This window comes from Primulina tabacum, chromosome 3, assembly GCF_025594145.1.
Source record: "Primulina tabacum isolate GXHZ01 chromosome 3, ASM2559414v2, whole genome shotgun sequence".
Classification (NCBI taxonomy): Eukaryota; Viridiplantae; Streptophyta; class Magnoliopsida; order Lamiales; family Gesneriaceae; genus Primulina; species Primulina tabacum.
Genome location: NC_134552.1, coordinates 29782402 through 29801361, shown reverse-complemented (window position 1 = coordinate 29801361; position 18960 = coordinate 29782402). Strand labels below are relative to the sequence as shown.

Here is an 18960-nt window from a genome sequence, read left to right as displayed (position 1 = left end):
CTCGCAGCCATCGAGTTTGGTTGAGGAGAATGAAATATTACGTCAAGTCCTTCACGCAGGTTTCGACCATCAGTGCCTAGCCGGACCCATACAGGGACCCTTACACGGGATCCGTGCCTTCGTTTTCTCATTAGTGTCAAATTTGCGTGCGGACACGGACTAGGGCACGAGGTCCATGCCTTTCCTTTTCTTCACAACAATTTTTCCCCGCACCCACAGGGACCCGGAGCCGGACCTGGGCACGGGGTCCGTGCCTCTTCTTCTTCCCGAGTATTCTTTCCACCGCACTTAGACGGACCCGTACACGGACCCGGTCACGGGGTCCGTGTATTCACATTTTTGGGTAAAGTTTAATGGTTGTTTTGGGATTTGATGTCATAGTTTAGTGCAAGGATTATCAAGGTCGAGTCAGGGGAAATTTTAGAAAGTCTTAAGAAATGATCGAACTTGAGAGTAAGCATGATGAGTACGTCTAAGCTATGCAAGTTAAGTATGCAGTTTCGTTTTAGTATGTGCAGCAGCGGCCTCAGTTGAAGTCCAATGGATCCCTCAATGCCAAGTGAGTATGTTGACGTGCAAAAGAAAATATTTTATTTTTGAGGTATGCTAAATGTCTTGTGACCAAATTATGAATGGGTTTAGAAGTCCGTGAACGTGGCCGAGGACCTCTTCACCCCGTTAAATTATGAACGGGTTAGATCGTTGTTGGAAAGCGTTAAATTATGAACGGGGACCAACCAGCCCGTTAAATCATGAACGGGGATCTCATGTATGTGGCAGTGGATACGTCCCTGTCAGCCCAGTACTGTGGTTTGTGTGATCAGGCGTTTATTATGTATGGGTCATTTGCTTTGAAACATGCCTCTACGCAAAATGAAGTAATGTATGTTCAAGTATGCAAGCATGTTTATGAAAGTTTTCACGTTAAGGCACGTCATGTATGTATGCAAGTCAAGTTTCACGTATGTATGCCGTATTTAAAGTTGCATGTGGTTTTATTATGTAGTACTTGCTATTTCCAATTTATACGTGTTGAGTCTTTAGACTCACTAGACGTGATCGATGCAGGTGAGGATGTCTACGAGGAGACATGAGATGGCGACCAAGGAGCAGGCTTGGACTGAGCAGAAGGCTAGACCCGAGGACCGCCCACGTTATTTTAAGATTTTAAGCATGAAAATATTAATACTCTGATTTTATGGTTTGATGCAAGATGTTTGAGCAAGCTTTTCTTTTAGCAAAATTTTTATTGGTGAATGGATTATGTAGTGACGACCGTATTGATTTTATTTTCGTATTCAAGAAAATTTTAAATTTTTCCGCAAATTTTAAGTAGTAAAAGTACGATACGTCACAGTTGGTATCAGAGCGGTGTTCTTGTAAAGGGTTATGCCTACTGCCAGTCGCAAGAAGCTCATGAAGTCACACCTCAAGTCTGTAAGTTTTAAAGTTCCAAATTCATGTTATGTAGTAAGCATTAAGTTCTGATTTCAGCATGTGCATATTTTCAAGTTGTAGTACGTGCACCTTATGTCATTTATATCATGTTCATGCATATTGGGTTTACGTGTCGGGTAAATTATTGGAACAGTATGCCTCCTAGACGTGTGGTTGAGTGTGACGCAAGGGACGAGGATAGAGAAGCTCGGGAGGAAAGGAGATACGCTCCTCCACCTCCACCCCCACCTCCAGACATGCAGGCACAGATGCTTGCAGGTATGATGCAATTCTTCGCACAGTTTGCGGGGAACCAGGCTGCAGCGAATGCAGGGGCAAGGCCCAGACCAGAAGCGGTGTATGAGAGGTACCAGAGTATGAATCCTAAGGATTTTTTGGGATCTACTGGCCCGATGGTGGCAGAGGGATGGATTAAGTCCATCGAAGTGATTTTTGACTACATGGAGCTGCAGGATGTAGACCGAGTCCGTTGTGCCATATTCTTTTTAGCAAGCGATGCTAGACGTTTGTGGGACAGTGCGTCGTTGGCAATTAATTTGCCGACTTTGTCTTGGAATGGATTCAAGGAAGTGTTTTTCACCAAGTACTTCACTGAAGAAGTACGATCTCGTCTTATCAGAGAGTTCATGTCGCTATGACAGGGAGACAGCAGCATAGCAGACTTCGTCAGGAAGTTCGAGAGGGGTTGTTACTTTGTGCCTCTCATAGCTAATGATGCCCAGAGTAAGCTGAGGCACTTCATGGATGGGTTGCGGCCGATCTTGCGCCGTGACGTTCGAGTTGCTGGCTCTACTACTTACGCAGTTGCCGTGTCAAGAGCATTGGCAGCAGAGCAAGATCTGAGGGATATAGAGGCTGACAGGCAGGGCAAGAGGCCCTATCAGGCACCACCACAACACCCGCAGCAGCAGCATTAGAGGCCCCAGTTTAAGAGGCCGTTTCAAGGGCCGCCAGGGAAGAAACCATATCAGGGACCGCCAAAGGGCAAGGGTCCAATTCAACAGCAAGGGGCGTCTCAGAAGCCCGGCAACTTCCCAGTGTGTCAGAAGTGCAATCGCCAGCATCCTGGACAATGCCTATGGGGATCCGAGAAATGTTTTAAATGTGGAGCCACTGACCACATGCTGAAAGAGTGCCCACAATGGAAGCAGCCAACTCAGGGCAGGGTGTTCGCTATGCATGCACAGGAGGCGAACCCAGACACTACACTACTGACCGGTAACCTTTTCTACCTAAGATCAGTATTATTTTGCCTTGCATGTGGAATTTTATTTGGAGTTATTAGTGTGCTAGTAATACTTTTGGGTCACTTGGAGTATTGATTCCTTCTATGCTTGAGGTTTATGGTAGAATTTTTGGGATATAAGTTAGTTTGTTGTGCTAACGCATCTCAGGGAATATTTTCATAAAGAAATTACCACGACGGCACTGATAGATTCAGGAGCCACTCACTCCTTCATCTCGGAGACTTTTGCTAATCATCTGGACATCAAGTCCATTGGCCTAGACATAAATTTTTCGGTGACAGTCCCATCCGGTGAAAAACTGTTAGCGACTAGCGTGATTAGAGACATTGATCTAGAATTGCAGGGCAATCTAGTATATGCGGATTTGATTCTACTGCCGATGCCAGAGTTCGACATTATTTTGGGAATGGACTGGCTAACAAAGAACAGGGTCCTGATTGACTTCCAGAAAAGATCAGTATTGGTTAGACCGTTGGGCATGGAACAGTTTCTATTTGAGCCAGACAGATGGAGAAGCTTCCCTCGCATGATTTCGTGCATGCAGGCGAGGATGCTGATTTCCAAGGGGTGTCAGGCCATCTTGGCCAGTATTATTTCAGCGCCCGATGTGCCCACTCTATCTTTATCCGACGTGCCAGTAGTCAGTGAATTCCCAGACGATGTTTCAGGTCTTCCACCAAAGAGAGAGGTTGAGTTTGCTATTGACCTCATGCCAGGCATAGTGCCAATCTCTAAGGCACCGTATCGATTAGCTCCAGCTGAGATGTTAGAGCTCAAGCAGCAGATTCAGGAGCTTCTCGAAAAGGAATTTATCCGCCCTAGTTGCTCGCCTTGGGGCGCAGCAGTGCTTTTTGTGAAGAAGAAGGATGGAAGCATGAGACTTTGCATCGATTACCGTGAGTTGAACAAGGTAAGGATAAAGAATAAGTACCCACTGCCTAGGATCGAAGACTTGTTTGATCAGTTGCAGGGAGCCACGGTGTTCTCTAAGATAGATCTTCGATCAAGGTACTACCAGCTGAAAGTGAAGGATGCATATGTGCACAAGACGGCCTTCAGGACCAGGTATGGGCATTACGAGTTCTTAGTGATGCCATTTGGATTGACGAATGCTCCAGCTATTTTCATGGACCTCATGAACCGAGTATTTCAGCCGTTCCTTGACCAGTTCGTCATAGTATTCATTGACGATATTCTCATATACTCGAAGAGCCATGAGGAGCACAGCCAACATTTGAGGACAGTTTTACAGGTTTTCAGAGTCGCAAGTTATTTGCGAAGTTCAGTAAGTGCGAGTTTTGGTTGAAGAAAGTAGCATTTTTGGGGCATATAGTGTCTAGCAGTGGTATTGAAGTGGATCCAGCAAAGGTAGCAGCCGTTAAGGAATGGGTTGATCCAAAGAATGCATCAGAGATCCGCAGTTTTCTGGGTTTAGCCGGTTACTACCGTAAGTTCATTCGGGGATTTTCATCCATAGCAGTGCCACTCACTTCACTGACCAAGAAGAATGTTAAATTCGTGTGGAGTGATGAATGTTAGAAGAGCTTTGATACTCTGAAGCAAGCTCTTATTTCGGCGCCAGTGCTAGCCATGCCAACAGGGCAGGGTTAATTTGTGCTTTATACCGATGCATCTAAGCTCGGATTAGGCGCAGTGTTGATGCAGCAGGGTCGGGTTATAGCTTATGCTTCCAGGCAGTTGAAAGTGCATGAGAAGAATTATCCGACGCATGATCTTGAATTAGCCGCAGTCGTCTTTGCGTTGAAGATTTGGAGACACTACTTGTATGGCGAGAAGTGTCAGATTTTCACTTACCACAAAAGTCTGAAATACTTCTTCACGCAGAAGGAGATGAATATGAGGCAGAGACAGTGGTTGGAACTGGTGAAAGACTATGATTGCGAGATTAGCTACCATCCGGGAAAAGCTAAAGTTGTGGCAGATGCCTTGAGCAGGAAAGTTGCAGTCATAGCTCAGTTATCAGTGCAGAGACCTCTTCAGTCTGAGATTCAGAGGTTTGGTTTGGAAGTATACCGTAAGGGCAGAGCACCAAGGCTGTCTAATCTGACAGTCCACTATTCTCTGCTAGACCGTATACGGACAGGTCAGTCTTCAGATGAGCAATTACTGAAATGGAGACTGAAAGACGAAGCCAAGGGCAGTGTTCTTTACACAGTGACAGATGGAATTGTGAGATACAGAGGCAGAATGTGGGTGCCTAGTGTTGATTCGATCAGACAGGATATTCTGACAGAGGCACATGCATCTCCGTATTCAATTCACCCATGAGGTACCAAGATGTACAAGGACCTGCAGATTTTATATTGGTGGCCAGGGATGAAGAGGGACATCCGCAGATTCGTATCAGAATGTCTTACTTGTCACCAAGTGAAAGCTGAACATCAGAGGCCAGCAGGAATGCTTAAGCCGCTCCCTATTCCAGAGTGGAAATGGGAGAGCATCACGATGGACTTCGTCGTTGGATTGCCTAGATCAGTCAGAGGCTTTAATGCCATTTGGGTTATTGTGGATCGACTGACGAAGTCAGCACACTTTTTGCCAGTGAAGACGACTTTCTCCATGACGCAGTACGTGGAGCTTTATATCAGGGAGATAGTCCGTTTACATGGATTCCCAGTTTCGATTGTGTCCGACAGGGACCCGAGGTTTACGTCGTCCTTCTGGAAGAGCTTACATGAAGCCATGGGGACAAAGTTGCTGTTCAGTATAGCTTTTCACCTGCAGACAGATGGCCAGTCTGAGCGAGTGATTCAGATTTTAGAAGATTTGCTGAGATCCTGTATGATTGATTTTCAGGGGACTTGGGAGTCTAAGATACCTCTAGTGGAGTTTACATACAACAACAGTTTCCAATCATCTATTCGTATGGCTCCTTATGAGGCGCTGTATGGACGGAAGTGCAGATCACCAGTCCATTGGGATGAAGTTGGGGAGAGAGCAGATCTTGGTCCGGAGATAGTTCAGCAAACTGCAGATGTGGTGGTCAAGATTCGTGATAGAATGAAGACTGCCCAAAGCCGTCAAAAGAGCTATGCTGATAAGAGGAGGAGAGATCTCGAGTTTGCCGTTGGTGATCACGCATTCGTCAAGATAGCACCTATGAAGGGTGTAATGAGATTTGGGAAGAGAGGCAAGCTGAGTCCGAGATTTATTGGACCGTTCGAGATTCTGGACAGAGTTGGGACAGTAGCTTACCGTGTAGCCCTTCCGCCGAATCTGGCCGGGGTACACAATGTGTTCCACGTTTCTATGCTGAGGAAGTACCTTGCGAATCCTTCGCATATTATGAGTTATGGGCCGTTGCAGCTTGCTCCAGACCTGTCTTATGAGGAAAGACCTGTCCAAATCCTAGACAGACAGGAGCGCAGACTTCGGAACAAGGTGACTAAGCTATTCAAAGTCCGGTGGCTAAACCAATCAGTGGAAGAGGCCACTTGGGAGTCAGAGGCAGATATGAGGGTTCGCTACCCAGAGTTGTTCGGTAAGACTTAATTTCAAGGATGAAATTTTTATAAGTGGGGGAGGAAATGTAGTGTCCAAATTCAGTACACGTATAACCCATGCATTATTAAATTTTTAAATATTTTATTTAAGTTTAAAACGATTTTAGTGACGCATGATTTATTTAAATGCATTATTTTAAATTAATTATGTTTATGTGATGCACGTTAAAATATTTTTCAAGTTTCATGTTTCAGGCGATTACTAGAGGCGGGATCGAGGAAAAGGCCGGTGACGGTTTTGGCAATTTGGAAGATGGTATTTTGCTTTAAGTTAAGGATGAGGCGTTTTAAATAATTTACTTAGTTTTAGCATTTTAAAGCCTTAATTATGTATTTAGTAATTTAAGAGTTTGGAACTTTTAAAATTAGTGTGTAAGCATTTTAAGTTAGGAAGGGGTATTTTGAATGATTTATTTAGTTTTAGTATTTTTAAAAGTCTAATTTTATCACTAGGTGATTTAATTATTTTAAACTTTTAAAATTAGCATTTTTAGTGTGTTATTTTAATTAAGGAGTTTATTTAAACAGTAGTATGTATTTTATTTCTAAGGAATCGAGGAGCTAGTGTTGGATTAACTTTTAGTTAGTGGTTAATTTATTATTAAGCAATTTAATATCCCTAAATCACACCACTAACTCACGCCACACACACACATTTTTCACACACTAATATCGGCTAACACACACACACAAGTTTTAATTCAGATTTTTATTATTTTGAGAGAGCAAAACCTAGGGTCCTAAGAACCCTAGCAGCCGCCCCACTTCCCCCTATAATTCCCAGCGAATTTGCGTTCGTTTTCTTCAAGATTTTAGCGCCACGGTCGTCCCGGATCAAGCCTCGCTCCGTTCCCGCGTCGGTATCGCCGTCTCGGTAAAGTTTATCATCAAAAGGCACGTATAATCTCTCCTTTGCTGCGTCGATCATGTCATATTATGTGTTGCGTTGTTTTATGCGTAAAATTCATGTATGATGTTCATAGTTTGAGCGGTTAATTGTTTGGATCGATTTTCAAGGAAAATTTTTAGATCTAAAACACGTTTTTACTGTTCTTGTTAAAACTTCAAATTTTCGGTCGAGATTTTGAGAAAACTTTCAATACAAAAAACGTAGAACTTTTCGATGCCTTCGATTTGATATAAATTCAAAATTTTTGGATGAAAAATGAGTGAGTTATGACATTTTTCGTGGGACTGCTCAAACTACATTTTTCAGAAAATTGTAATGTTGATGCGTTCTTGAAGTTTATGTTGCAGGCTTCGTTGGGGATCGACGGGTGATCACTGCTGCATATAGGTACAATGTTTATGATGTTGGGATGGTTATTAATGTTTTGTTTTGTGTCGATAGGCACTAAGTTTATCCAAGAGTCGTAGGAAAACAAATGGTGGCAATTTCAGATTGTGTCGGGGTTGTTGATTGTTGTTACTTTTGGGAATAATTTTAATGGTTTACTTGAGTTTGATACAATGCCTTAGAGTTTTAGGAAGTGTCTTGAGGTGTCGACTCGCAGCCATCGAGTTTGGTTGAGGAGAATGAAATATTACGTCGAGTCCTTCACGCAGGTTTCGACCATCAGTGCCTAGCCGGACCCATACACGAACCCTTACACGGGGTCCGTGCCTTTGTTTTCTCATTAGTGTCAAATTTGTGTGCGGACACGGACCCCCACACGGACTAGTGCACGGGGTCTGTGCCTTCCCTTTTCTTTACAACAATTTTTCCCCGCACTCACACGGTTCCGGAGCCGGACCTGGGCACGGGGTCCGTGCCCCTTCTTCTTCCCGAGTATTCTTTCCACCGCACTTAGACGGACCTGTACACGGACCCGGTCACGGGGTCCGTGTACTCACGTTTTTGGGAAAAGTTTAATGGTTGTTTTGGGGTTTGATGTCATAGTTTAGTGCAAGGATTATCAAGGTCGAGTCAGGGGAAATTTTAGAATGTCTTAAGAAATGATCTAACTTGAGAGTAAGCATGATGAGTACGTCTAAGCTATGCAAGTTAAGTATGCAGTTTCGTTTTAGTATGTGCAGCAGCGGCCCCAGTCGAAGTCCAATGGATCCCTCAACGCCAAGTGAGTATGTTGACGTGCAAAAGAAAATATTTTATTTTTGAGGTATGCTAAATGTCTTGTGACCAAATTATGAATGGGTTTGGAAGTCGGTGAACGTGGCCGAGGACCTCTCCGCCCCGTTAAATTATGAACGGGTTAGATCGTGGTTGGGAAAGCTTTAAATTATGAACGGGGACCAACCAGCCCGTTAAATCATGAACGGGGATCTCATGTATGTGGCAGTGGATACGTTCCTGTCAGCCCAATACTGTGGTTTGTCTGATCAGGCGTTTATTATGTATGGGTCACTTGCTTTGAAACATGCCTCTACGCAAAATGAAGTCATGTATGTTCAAGTATGCAAGCATGTTTATGAAAGTTTTCACGTTATGGCACATCTATGTATGTATGCAAGTCAAGTTTCACGTATGTACACCGTATTTAAAGTTGCATGTGGTTTTATTATGTAGTACTTGCTATTTCCAGTTTATACATATTGAGTCTTTAGACTCACTAGACGTGATCGATGCAAGTGAGGATGTCTACGAGAAGACAGGAGGTGGCGAGCAAGGAGCAGGCTTGGACTGAGCAGAAGGATAGACCCGAGGACCGCCCACGTTATTTTAAGATTTTAAGCATGAAAATATTAATACTCTGATTTTATGTTTTGATGCGAGATGTTTTGAGCAAGCTTTTCTTTTAGCAAAATTTTTATTGGTGAATGGATGATGTAGTGACGACCGTATTGATTTTATTTTCGTATTCAAGAAAATTTTAAATTTTTCCGCAAATTTTAAGTAGTAAAAAGTACGGTACGTCACACTTATAATACTAAAACCAAGATATCCCGAGGTTCTAAATCTTCTTAAAAGTCTAAATCATCAAAATTCTTACTATATAACCCATTCAATTCGCACTTATTGCTAAACTAGTCCCCAAATTCCTTAACAATTGAAAATTAATTCTTAATTTCCTCAAAATTATCTTAATTGGTCCCAAATTTCGAAAAAATCCTACGATTAACCTATAAGTTCTTGGCATTCTTAATTTTCTTCTACAGTTTTCCATAACATAAATTTCGAAAATTTAAACTTATTTATCCAAAAATCAATTCTCATAACCAATCTCACATTTCATCAAAACTTAAAACCCCAATTTATACATTTCTATACTCCCGAAGTCGTTACAAATCCTCGAATCATTATTTCTTATGAGTAATTCCCGAAAATTAATTCAACTAGTACCCAAGAGTCATCAGTATTTTCTTAGAATGATATATGAGTCCCAAAAGCATTCATAATATTCACGATTAACTTTCGGCCCCAAAAAGTAGAACGCCAATACTAAAACCCAAAAATCAACATAGTCCAATAACACTACGAAGTCAACATGCGTTGAAATCAAATAATTTCTTATTTTATATCGTATCACGTATAAAAATTCCAAAACATTAAAAACATATATTATCATGAAGCTATTAAACATGTGACGTAAACATATAATTCATGTACTTATGCAGGTAACATCATAAAATCACATAAAGCATAAAAACTTACAAATTTGAGGCTTGATGACTGATTTTCCCGGCGCTGATTCAGCCCAATCATAAAATATTTTGGAATCATTTTAAAAGTAAAACAACCATCTACTTCATCAACCCAAAAACATTATTTGAAAATTATAGCCCATACTATAACCTCTCAAAAACCACTCACAAATAAATCATCGTAAAAATATCTTTAACATGACTTAAAATCATAAATCATAACTAGTGCGGAAAACTAGCGTCGGTCCTCGGGTTACGTGCACCTTCAGTCCAGCAAAGTCAACCATCAAGACCTCCATTCACATTATTATCATAATAACTTGCATCAATCACACCTAGTGAGTCTAAAGACTCAACACATCATATCCTTGATAACAAGTATTACGTAATACAGTTAACATATAACAATGAAAAATACTTGTACTTAAAATATCGTTTTCATGACGATGCATAAACTTAAAACATAACATTTTCGTAAACATTTTCATGATGCATAAAACTTTAAACATAAACATTTTCATAATGATGCATCAACTTTAAACATAAACATTTTCATAAACTTTTGCATAAACATTTTCATAAACATTTTCATATAAACATAAACATATTCATATTCATATTCGTATCATATTCATATCCATATCCATATTCGTATCCATATTCATATTTGTATTCATATTCATGTTCGTGTTTGTTGAATTCAGATATGATATTGACTCGTATTCTTAAACGTATTGGGCGATGGATCCATCTAGAGAAAACCACAGTACTGGGCGGCGGAGACACCAGCAACACTCTCACCAGTCAACTGGGCCTTGGCCAACGTATTAACATATTCGTATTCGTATTCGTATCAACAGAAACATGATCGTCGGGCACCCACTGAGACTGTAACCCTCACGATATTTCCAACATGTAGTAGTCACAATCATTCACATTCTTCAACATGTCGTATTTCCATCACTTAATAAAAACATGCATATAATATCATTTTATTTTGAAACCAAACATATAACATATCTTTTAAATGTCCAATTTAAATCATAAAATTCATAAACTTTTTTTTAAAAATAACATTTTAACATATACATATCCATGAACATTAAAAATAATATTTTAACATATAAAAATTCATAAACATTCCAAATAATCATATTAGCATATAAAACAGCATTCAAGACACTGTCATGACGTTAACTAATTTCTAGGTATAAAATGACCGTTTTACCCCTGAACGTGACTTTAATCGTTTTTGACTTTTTTCTTAATTCCATTCACTCTAACATGTCCCAAATAATTATGTAAACCTACATGAATTTTCTCACATTTTTATTTAGCTTAAATCGAGGACTTTTAAATTAATCTTTATATCTGACGTAATAATGCGTTTTAATCACGAATTAAGCCAAACATTAATATAAAATTCCCAAATTAAAAAATTAGACTTTTAATAATTATTTAAGCTTAAACCTAATTTTCCATAATTTTATTCCGCTTAAACTAGGCGTTTCAATTAATTCGTTAATTAACGTTTCGTGCGGCGATAAAATTTCGAATAAATCCAAAACTCATTATTTTGATCCCAAATTTTAAACGGAGCATTTTTAAGATTTATTATACCCTTCCAAGTCATTAGCCACACCCGTGGACCCATGAGTTCAATTTTTCTTCTTTAATCTTCGTTTTTGACACAGTACCGAACACACTGAGCCATCTCCCAAAATACTCGAGCCATGGTCGAGCCACCCCGAGCCAAACCCGAGCCAACTCACCTAGGTACCCTAATGACCAAGTCCAGCCCAAAGAACCAGCCTTGGCCTGCTCGAAAACCTCCTGCCCCCTGAACCCAAGTGCATGCGTGTGTGCATGTGTAGTGTTTTGGTACACTAGGACTCCTTCCCCCTCTAGGACACTACCAACTGTTAACCAATTGACCTCACATGAACCTAACCCTCCCTGGACCATGCCCAGACCCAGCCCAAGCGAGCTCAAGCCCTTGAACACGTGCCCAAAGCACTGCCCATGACAGCAACCTCACGCGAGCACCTGCTGCCTTGCTTCACTCACGTCACCTCTCGACCAGCAACCAACCAGGCCGCACCTGCCCTTGCCCAGACCCTTTTGTATCCTCTTAGGACCCTAAGGACCTCGCCTAGCCTAGCCCCAAAGCCCTTGGCCGAGCCCTCTCTTCCCTGCACAAGCTACAGCCTGCGTTCCCTCTTGTTGGCTCTCGGGTGGAGTCCTAGCCTTCTAGGACTCCTCCCCAGCCTCTTTCCTCGAGTCCTAGCGTGGCTAGGACTCTTCCCTTGACTCATACATGACTCTAACCCAGCCTTGGTCCGGCCCCAGCCAAGCCAAGCCACAATCCCCCATCAACCGAGCCCTCACAGCACACAACACCATGTTTCGGTTCCAGCTTCACGTTTCTGTTTTTTTGTGCAGCATTTTGTTGCTTCTGTGTGTGATTCTAGACCTTTAAACTTGTGGAAATACTTGCTTATTCATATCCTAATTCCTGGAAGCCCCTTAAACATCATATAAACATGATTTGAATCCAATAACAAAGGTTTAAACACAAGCATGAGCATAGTTACGAAATTGTGAATTGTGTGACTTGTTTTCATGCAAAAATTCATTAAATAAAATACTATGGTGTGATAGATGTTTGAATGAAAGAAATATGGCGAACCTTTGCGTTTTAAATGCACGATTATTCGTTGACTATTGCGAAGAACGGGACGACAACCTTGGCTTGATTTTTCCCTTTGAAACTTTCGAACTCCCCTTTCAAATTTTGGTGTGATTGTTGTCGTGTGATGAGGGGTTTTCTTTGGAGAGATTTTTCAGAAAGTGGGCGTGGGTATGATGGGTTTATGGTAGGGTTTTTCAGTATTAAAAAGTTAATTATTCACTAATTAGGCTTAAGCCCATCAAGTAGGTAATTTAGGTCCATTAGTGCTTAATTAACTTATTAGAAACAATTTTGTTTAAATATGTTTGTAAATTTATTAGCCGGGTTGCCAAAACGTTCGTATTTTTGTTGAAAAATCAACACCGATAAAAATTACGTCCCAGCGTATAAAATCAACTCAAAACCCCATATTTTCAAAAATAAGAAAAAGCATCACTCATATTTTAAATAATTTAAAAAAATTATTTAATAAAACATTTTTAATTTTTCAGCTCTTGGTCTCCGTTCCTCGATCGCAACTCGAATAACCCTTAAAATCACATTTTAATGCAACCATATAAAATATATTTTAAACATGTAAATATGCACAACATAATTAATTTATACAATTAAAACATTTATTTAAAAATACAAATGAATTTAATAATTGCATAGTATGTGGTTCGCATGGACTTTTAAATTTTCGGGGCGTTACAAGAAGAAGCCCGGGCTTTGCCCTTAACCTTGCCCTTCTGCAGAGCTCGAGAAAGACCAGAAGAAGAAGGTTTGGACATTTTGGTTTTGGGTTTTGGAAAAGATTGGGTTAGAAAATGTTTTGGGGGAGGAGGAAAAGTGGAATCGGAGCGTATCGTTGTGGACTCATCACTAGGCGAGCCTCGCGCATTCGCTCCAGAGGTAGAATATGTGGAGTTCGACATTTTCAAATAAAATCAAGTGGAAGAAACTTACGAGAACGAAGGTGGAAGCTTGAATCTGAAGGCCTGGAGTTTGTCGGAGTCGGAGGAGAGTGCCGTACATCGGAGGGGTTGCAAGAGTTGGAGATATTTCGAATTTTTAAATTGATTCAAGGAAGGGGTATGTTGCTATATATAGGTGTAGGGGAGTGATATCGACCGTTGATCTGAGGATACGGGGAAGGTCTTGATGTACCTCGGAATTTGTGCAGGTAGATGAAAGAACGTTCACGAAAATCGAAGCGTGATAAACTAAATGAATTCTCGGAAAACGAAACATTTTCGACCGTTTAAATTCTAGGACATACGTCAGCATGACATCAGCCTTGCTACCTGAGAATTATAAACGACAAAATATCTTATGTCCGGGAGACATGAGGCCCCGACGCCTTATCCCATCTTTAGGAGACATGAAGCCCCCGATGTCTTTGTATCTAGTCTTACTTATTTTTTTCTCCTGGAATCAAAGCATGACTGACCGGGACAACGAGTAAGATTCTAGCCCGATTATTTAAGAGATGAGTGGTGATACCCCCATTAGAGCCCGGGTCAGGATATTATATGGGTAACTAAAATCAGATAAGTCTGCAGGTAGGGTTCATAAGAAACCGGGCAGGTGAATGTTCGTGACATATTCTTCTCGGGCTACTAGAAGCCCAGCTCTCATACTAATCCTCGGGAGGCTTTTTACCTAGGTTATCTCGAAAATATCACCTTACTCGAGTGCATTAGTATAAGTTACCTTATTCTTGACAATCATTACTGTCAAAACTATAGGGGTTTGGCGTATCAGAGAAGTTATCAGAAGTAGGGTATAGACAGCCACCTTACCCTAATTTGCAGGTGAGCACCGAAAACAAGTTAATTTTGAGATTTCCTTTCTCTAAGTAGCAAATATGTTTTACATTTGAGGGATTCGAATATTTTTGGCTTCTAAGCTCTTAACATTCACGTACATCATTACATACACATACTTTACCCTTCATCTTGACCTGCTGACTTAAGCATCGGAGTGGCTACGCCGGACACCCCTCTGACTCCCATTCAAAAGTTCATTTCCTTGTTTGCATGTAATGTTTGAAGCTATATTCTTTGCTCATTTTTCCTTAACAAAAACTCTAACATATACGATAGATTGCCCCAACCCAGCTCACCAAATAAGCCCGGTCGCATCATTCATTATTAACAAGATAAAAAATGAAAGGAATATATAATTACAGTATCAAAAATAAAATTTTCCAGAAAAAAATGCAATTTCGGTTAAAAAAATAAAGCAAAGTGCAAATTTCAACCCAAATCGCCTTTGAAATTTCCAATCACACCATTAACCTTGATTACGTGGATCACTATAAATGCCATTTCCACAATTTCCTCTCACCTTTTCACATGCAAACAAGAACCACCACCCCCTTCATTACACTTCTACGCAAACATCTTCATGTATCTATACATATACACACACAACATAGAGATATACACACACATATATACATAGATATATGTGCATAAATTGTCTTAATTTTGATAAAATGACCCGTTGTTCGAATTCTCAATGCAACAGCAATAGTCACAACAGCCGCAATTGTTCGACGAAAGCATCCACCACGGGGATCGACGGTGGAGAAGGTGGTGTCAGGCTGTTTGGGGTGAGGTTGACGGATCGATCATTCATAAAGAAGAGTGCGAGTATGGGAAATCTGAACTCAAATCACTCGGCTGCGTCGGCGGATTTTCATGAGGGGTATCATTCGGATGATCTGGCGCACGGGTCTGCAGCTGATTCTGCTTTCCATCGGGCTCAGAGGAAGAGAGGTCTTTATTTTATTAGGGTTTGATCTCTTTGCATGTGAGATTAATTGGGATAATTGATCAATTTTTTTTGTGGTTTGGATTTGCATGCGGATCAAATCCGGACCGGGATAGATTGAGGATTCTTGAATTTATTCAGAAGATTGTTTGATTAAGTTTTTTCGAAGCTTTGCATGTTGGGGTGATTGTTGATTCTGAGTTAATTTTTTAAAATTTTTGCGCTTTGCGTGTGATTTTAGTAAGTTAATTTCATTTTTGAATAAAAGAAAATTCACGAATTATCGAATTATTTCCACTTAATTTCAAGATTTTTTTCTTCACTTCCGATCCGTTTTGTTTATTCGGATTTTTTTTTTTGGGTTTTGAATGTGAAAATATATTCAAAAAATAAGTGCAAGAAATTTGAGCAGCTTAATTTAGTTAATATACATATTAATATGAAAATTTTCTGATGTTCTTTTCCCAGGATATCGCTTTTGCTTGGTTCTTTTATTCCATGTATGTCTGATACAATTTGGAGAAATTTTTCGTTTCTTAGTAATTAAAACATTGATTCTTGAATTTTTTTTACATATATGGAGTTTATCAAAAACCTGTGTGAGACGGTCTCACGGGTCGTATTTTGTGAGACGGGTCTCTTATTTGAGTCATCCATGAAAAAATATTGCTATTTATGCTAAGAGTATTATTTTTTATTGTAAATATCGGTAGGGTTCACTCGTGTCACAGATAAAAAATCGTGAGACCGTCTCACAAGATACCTTCCCATGGAGTTTTCAAATAACCTTTGCATTTTGGCGCACCCTATGTACTTAAGTCAAATTCAGTACATAAGAAACAGCAGTCCCCAATCTAATTGCACCTTCAATTACATTGGACCTTCCTGTGGAAGTAATATGGTAATGGGATATTCTTGGTCATAATATAGTCTGTGTCTATGACAATCTTTACATTTCCTCAACTTGGAAAGTCATTCTACGTAGTGTTAGAAATATAAGACTACTCCTCTTGAATTGTCTTTAACTCTTAGCGTGTGTATCTTTTTATGTTGCTATCCAACAAATAGAAAATGTAAGTTTGGTCTATGCAAAGCTTTTGCTTTCGTAAAAATTAAAGTTATATATAATCTCGCATATTCCGCTCAAATTTTGTACTAGGCCTGATTTATATTACATGCTTGGATGCTGAAAACTGTATTGTCTCTTTATAACAATGATACATTACCTTGTCATCCATATCAATGAATCTGTAGAATTCAGTTATTCAAGGATATGACATAAGTAACGTTCAGTGAAACACTTGGATGATATAATTCCATTTTCTTCAAGTATCAATAAGTGATCTGTCTTTTTTCTTTTTTAATGCCAGGTACCCCATGGACAGAAGAAGAGCATAGGAAATTCTTACACGGTCTACAAAAGTTGGGGAAGGGTGATTGGCGGGGCATGTCAAGAAACTACGTCCCTTCACGAACGCCTACTCAAGTAGCTAGCCATGCTCAAAAGTACTTCATTCGTCAGAGTAATACCGCTAGAAGAAAGAAACGAAGCAGCCTCTTTGACATGGCACCAGACATGGTTCGTATAGCTTCTCCTCCCCTACCTCTAAATCCCTCCTATGGAGTGTGTTTGAATTGAGAAACTCTTTTCTTGTGAGAGTCTTTTTAAATAAATGTGTCTGGGAAAACCTGATGTTTTGTTGGACTTTTAAATTTTTTAAGTGCAAAAAAAAGTTGAAAACAGGAATCCAGATGATGTAGTTTCTGAAGCTTCTTACTCAACTTGTCTTTGAAGATCAAAAATATGTTTTTCAACTATCATACCCAAAAAGCATACTGAATAAAAAATTCTGCTGATGAAGTATTTTTTTAAGCCAAGTGATTCTACATCCAAACTTGCTAAATCTATATTGTGAAAGTAAATGATTTGTTTTAAATATCAGGAAGTATTCTCAGCGTCAATGCCTGAAGGCCCAAAGCGATGCAGCAGCCAATCTCGAGTGATCACCACAGACAATGAAAAACACATTGTTTCATCATCTCATGTGACAGCAGGTATCGACAGTTCATTGCCTTCTCTAGCGCTGACCCTGAAGCCAGCTTTTATGCCCTTGCCATTCCAACTGTGGCCACCGAATGCATCTTCCGATAATGATGAACAATCCCAGATATCTCTCCCACTAATACTTAATCCAGCACCAGTCACTCAAAAAGAACCGGTAAAGGAAATGGTAGCCATATCTGAGCTGAATTTAGGAGGGGCCGGAACTTTCCCAGTCGAGCCTTCATCACTCTCCTTGAGGCCACCTGGGGATCAATAAACCAATGATTAGGAGCAGTTTAAATGGGAGAATAGTTGCTCCCTAATCTCCATTGTTAAAGTAGATGTATAGCGAACCAACCAGTGGCTTGAGTTTTATTAATTGTTATTTTAAAAAATTTATTTTAGTAATATTTTACGATTTTATCCAATTATGATATTATTTTATGAAACATCTACTGCTTAATTAAAATACTACTTAAATTTTTTTTAAACTTAAATTCGAACTTTAAAATCTTGCATGCATGCACTACTACTGAAAATACGCCTTTAACAAAATAATCGTGATCGAATAACGAATAAAAAGTTGCAGTTTCAAAATTGTTTACTCGGCCCTCAATCATCCATGAATAAAATAAAACTAGTAAAATCATGTAAATCAACGGCATATCATAAAATCGTATAAAACTGATCGTGTTTACTCAAAACTCATAAAATCATAATGTGTGGAAAAGTGTGGTCATCGGGTCGTGTGCGCACATCCAGCCCTGCCTACTCAGAGTTCGGCATCTCCAGTCTCCATCTTAAATGCTCACATGCATGACAAACGTCTAGTGAGTCTAAAGGCTCAATACACCTGTATCGATAATAACAAATACATATGTACCCAACATGCAACAGTGAAATATACGGACAACAACATACGTTTCATGAACTTAAAAGCATAAACGTAAACATGTCATGAGTAATCATATAGAGTCAAAACAAGCTCATCGTAACATCATATACATAAGCATATACTTTAATTGAATTTAATTCTTTACTTTTGACTTTCGTATCAGCTCTACACGTATCAATTATATTCGATGGATCCATCTACGTATAACCGTGGTACCCGACGGATGTCAGACCACAGCGATAGTATTACCCATCTAGTGGCCTAGGCCTCATTATCATCGTTTACATATATCGTCAGTCACAACCTGTAACATACCGTACTATTAAACTACTTAACGGAAAAATAAAATTTTTCTTAGTTTAATAGAAACCTTCAAATTGCGATAACAATAAACTGATCATTCAAAAACGAAAAGATCACAAATAACGTTTGCTAAAAACACTTGGTTAAATATCGTAAACAATAACGTGAAATCAGAGTATTTGAAACATTACATAATTTCTTAAAAACATGGGCGGTCCTCGGATTTAGCATCCGGCTCAGTCCAAGCCGGCTCATTGGTCCCCACCCCTCGTCTCCTCAAAATCATCATCACCTGCATCGATCAAGTTTAGTGAGTCTAAAGACTCAACATGTATAAACTGGATATAGCAAGTACTACATAATAAAATCACATGCATCTTTAAAGTAGGGCTTACATACTTGAAACTTGAACGTAGTAGCATAAATATACTTGA

At 39.8% G+C, this 18960-nt stretch overlaps 1 protein-coding gene across 1 annotated transcript; it reads left to right on the top strand.

The window, feature by feature from the left end:
- The first annotated feature begins 14858 nt into the window (after positions 1 to 14858).
- On the top strand, positions 14859 to 17690 carry LOC142539114 (transcription factor MYBS3-like). Its single transcript, XM_075644399.1, has 3 exons — positions 14859 to 15289; positions 16655 to 16863; positions 17228 to 17690. The coding sequence occupies exons 1-3, from the start codon at positions 14977 to 14979 to the stop codon at positions 17603 to 17605; spliced, it is 900 nt and encodes a 299-aa protein (XP_075500514.1). The 5' UTR covers positions 14859 to 14976; the 3' UTR covers positions 17606 to 17690.
- The last annotated feature ends 1270 nt before the right edge of the window (positions 17691 to 18960 follow it).

Coding starts and splice junctions, on each gene's coding strand:
- LOC142539114 (XM_075644399.1), top strand. CDS start 14,977: ATGTGCATAAATTGTCTTAATTTTGATAAAATGACCCGTTGTTCGAAT. Junction 15,290..16,654: donor TCGGGCTCAGAGGAAGAGAG/GTCTTTATTTTA, acceptor TTTTAATGCCAG/GTACCCCATGGACAGAAGAA. Junction 16,864..17,227: donor TTGACATGGCACCAGACATG/GTTCGTATAGCT, acceptor TTTAAATATCAG/GAAGTATTCTCAGCGTCAAT.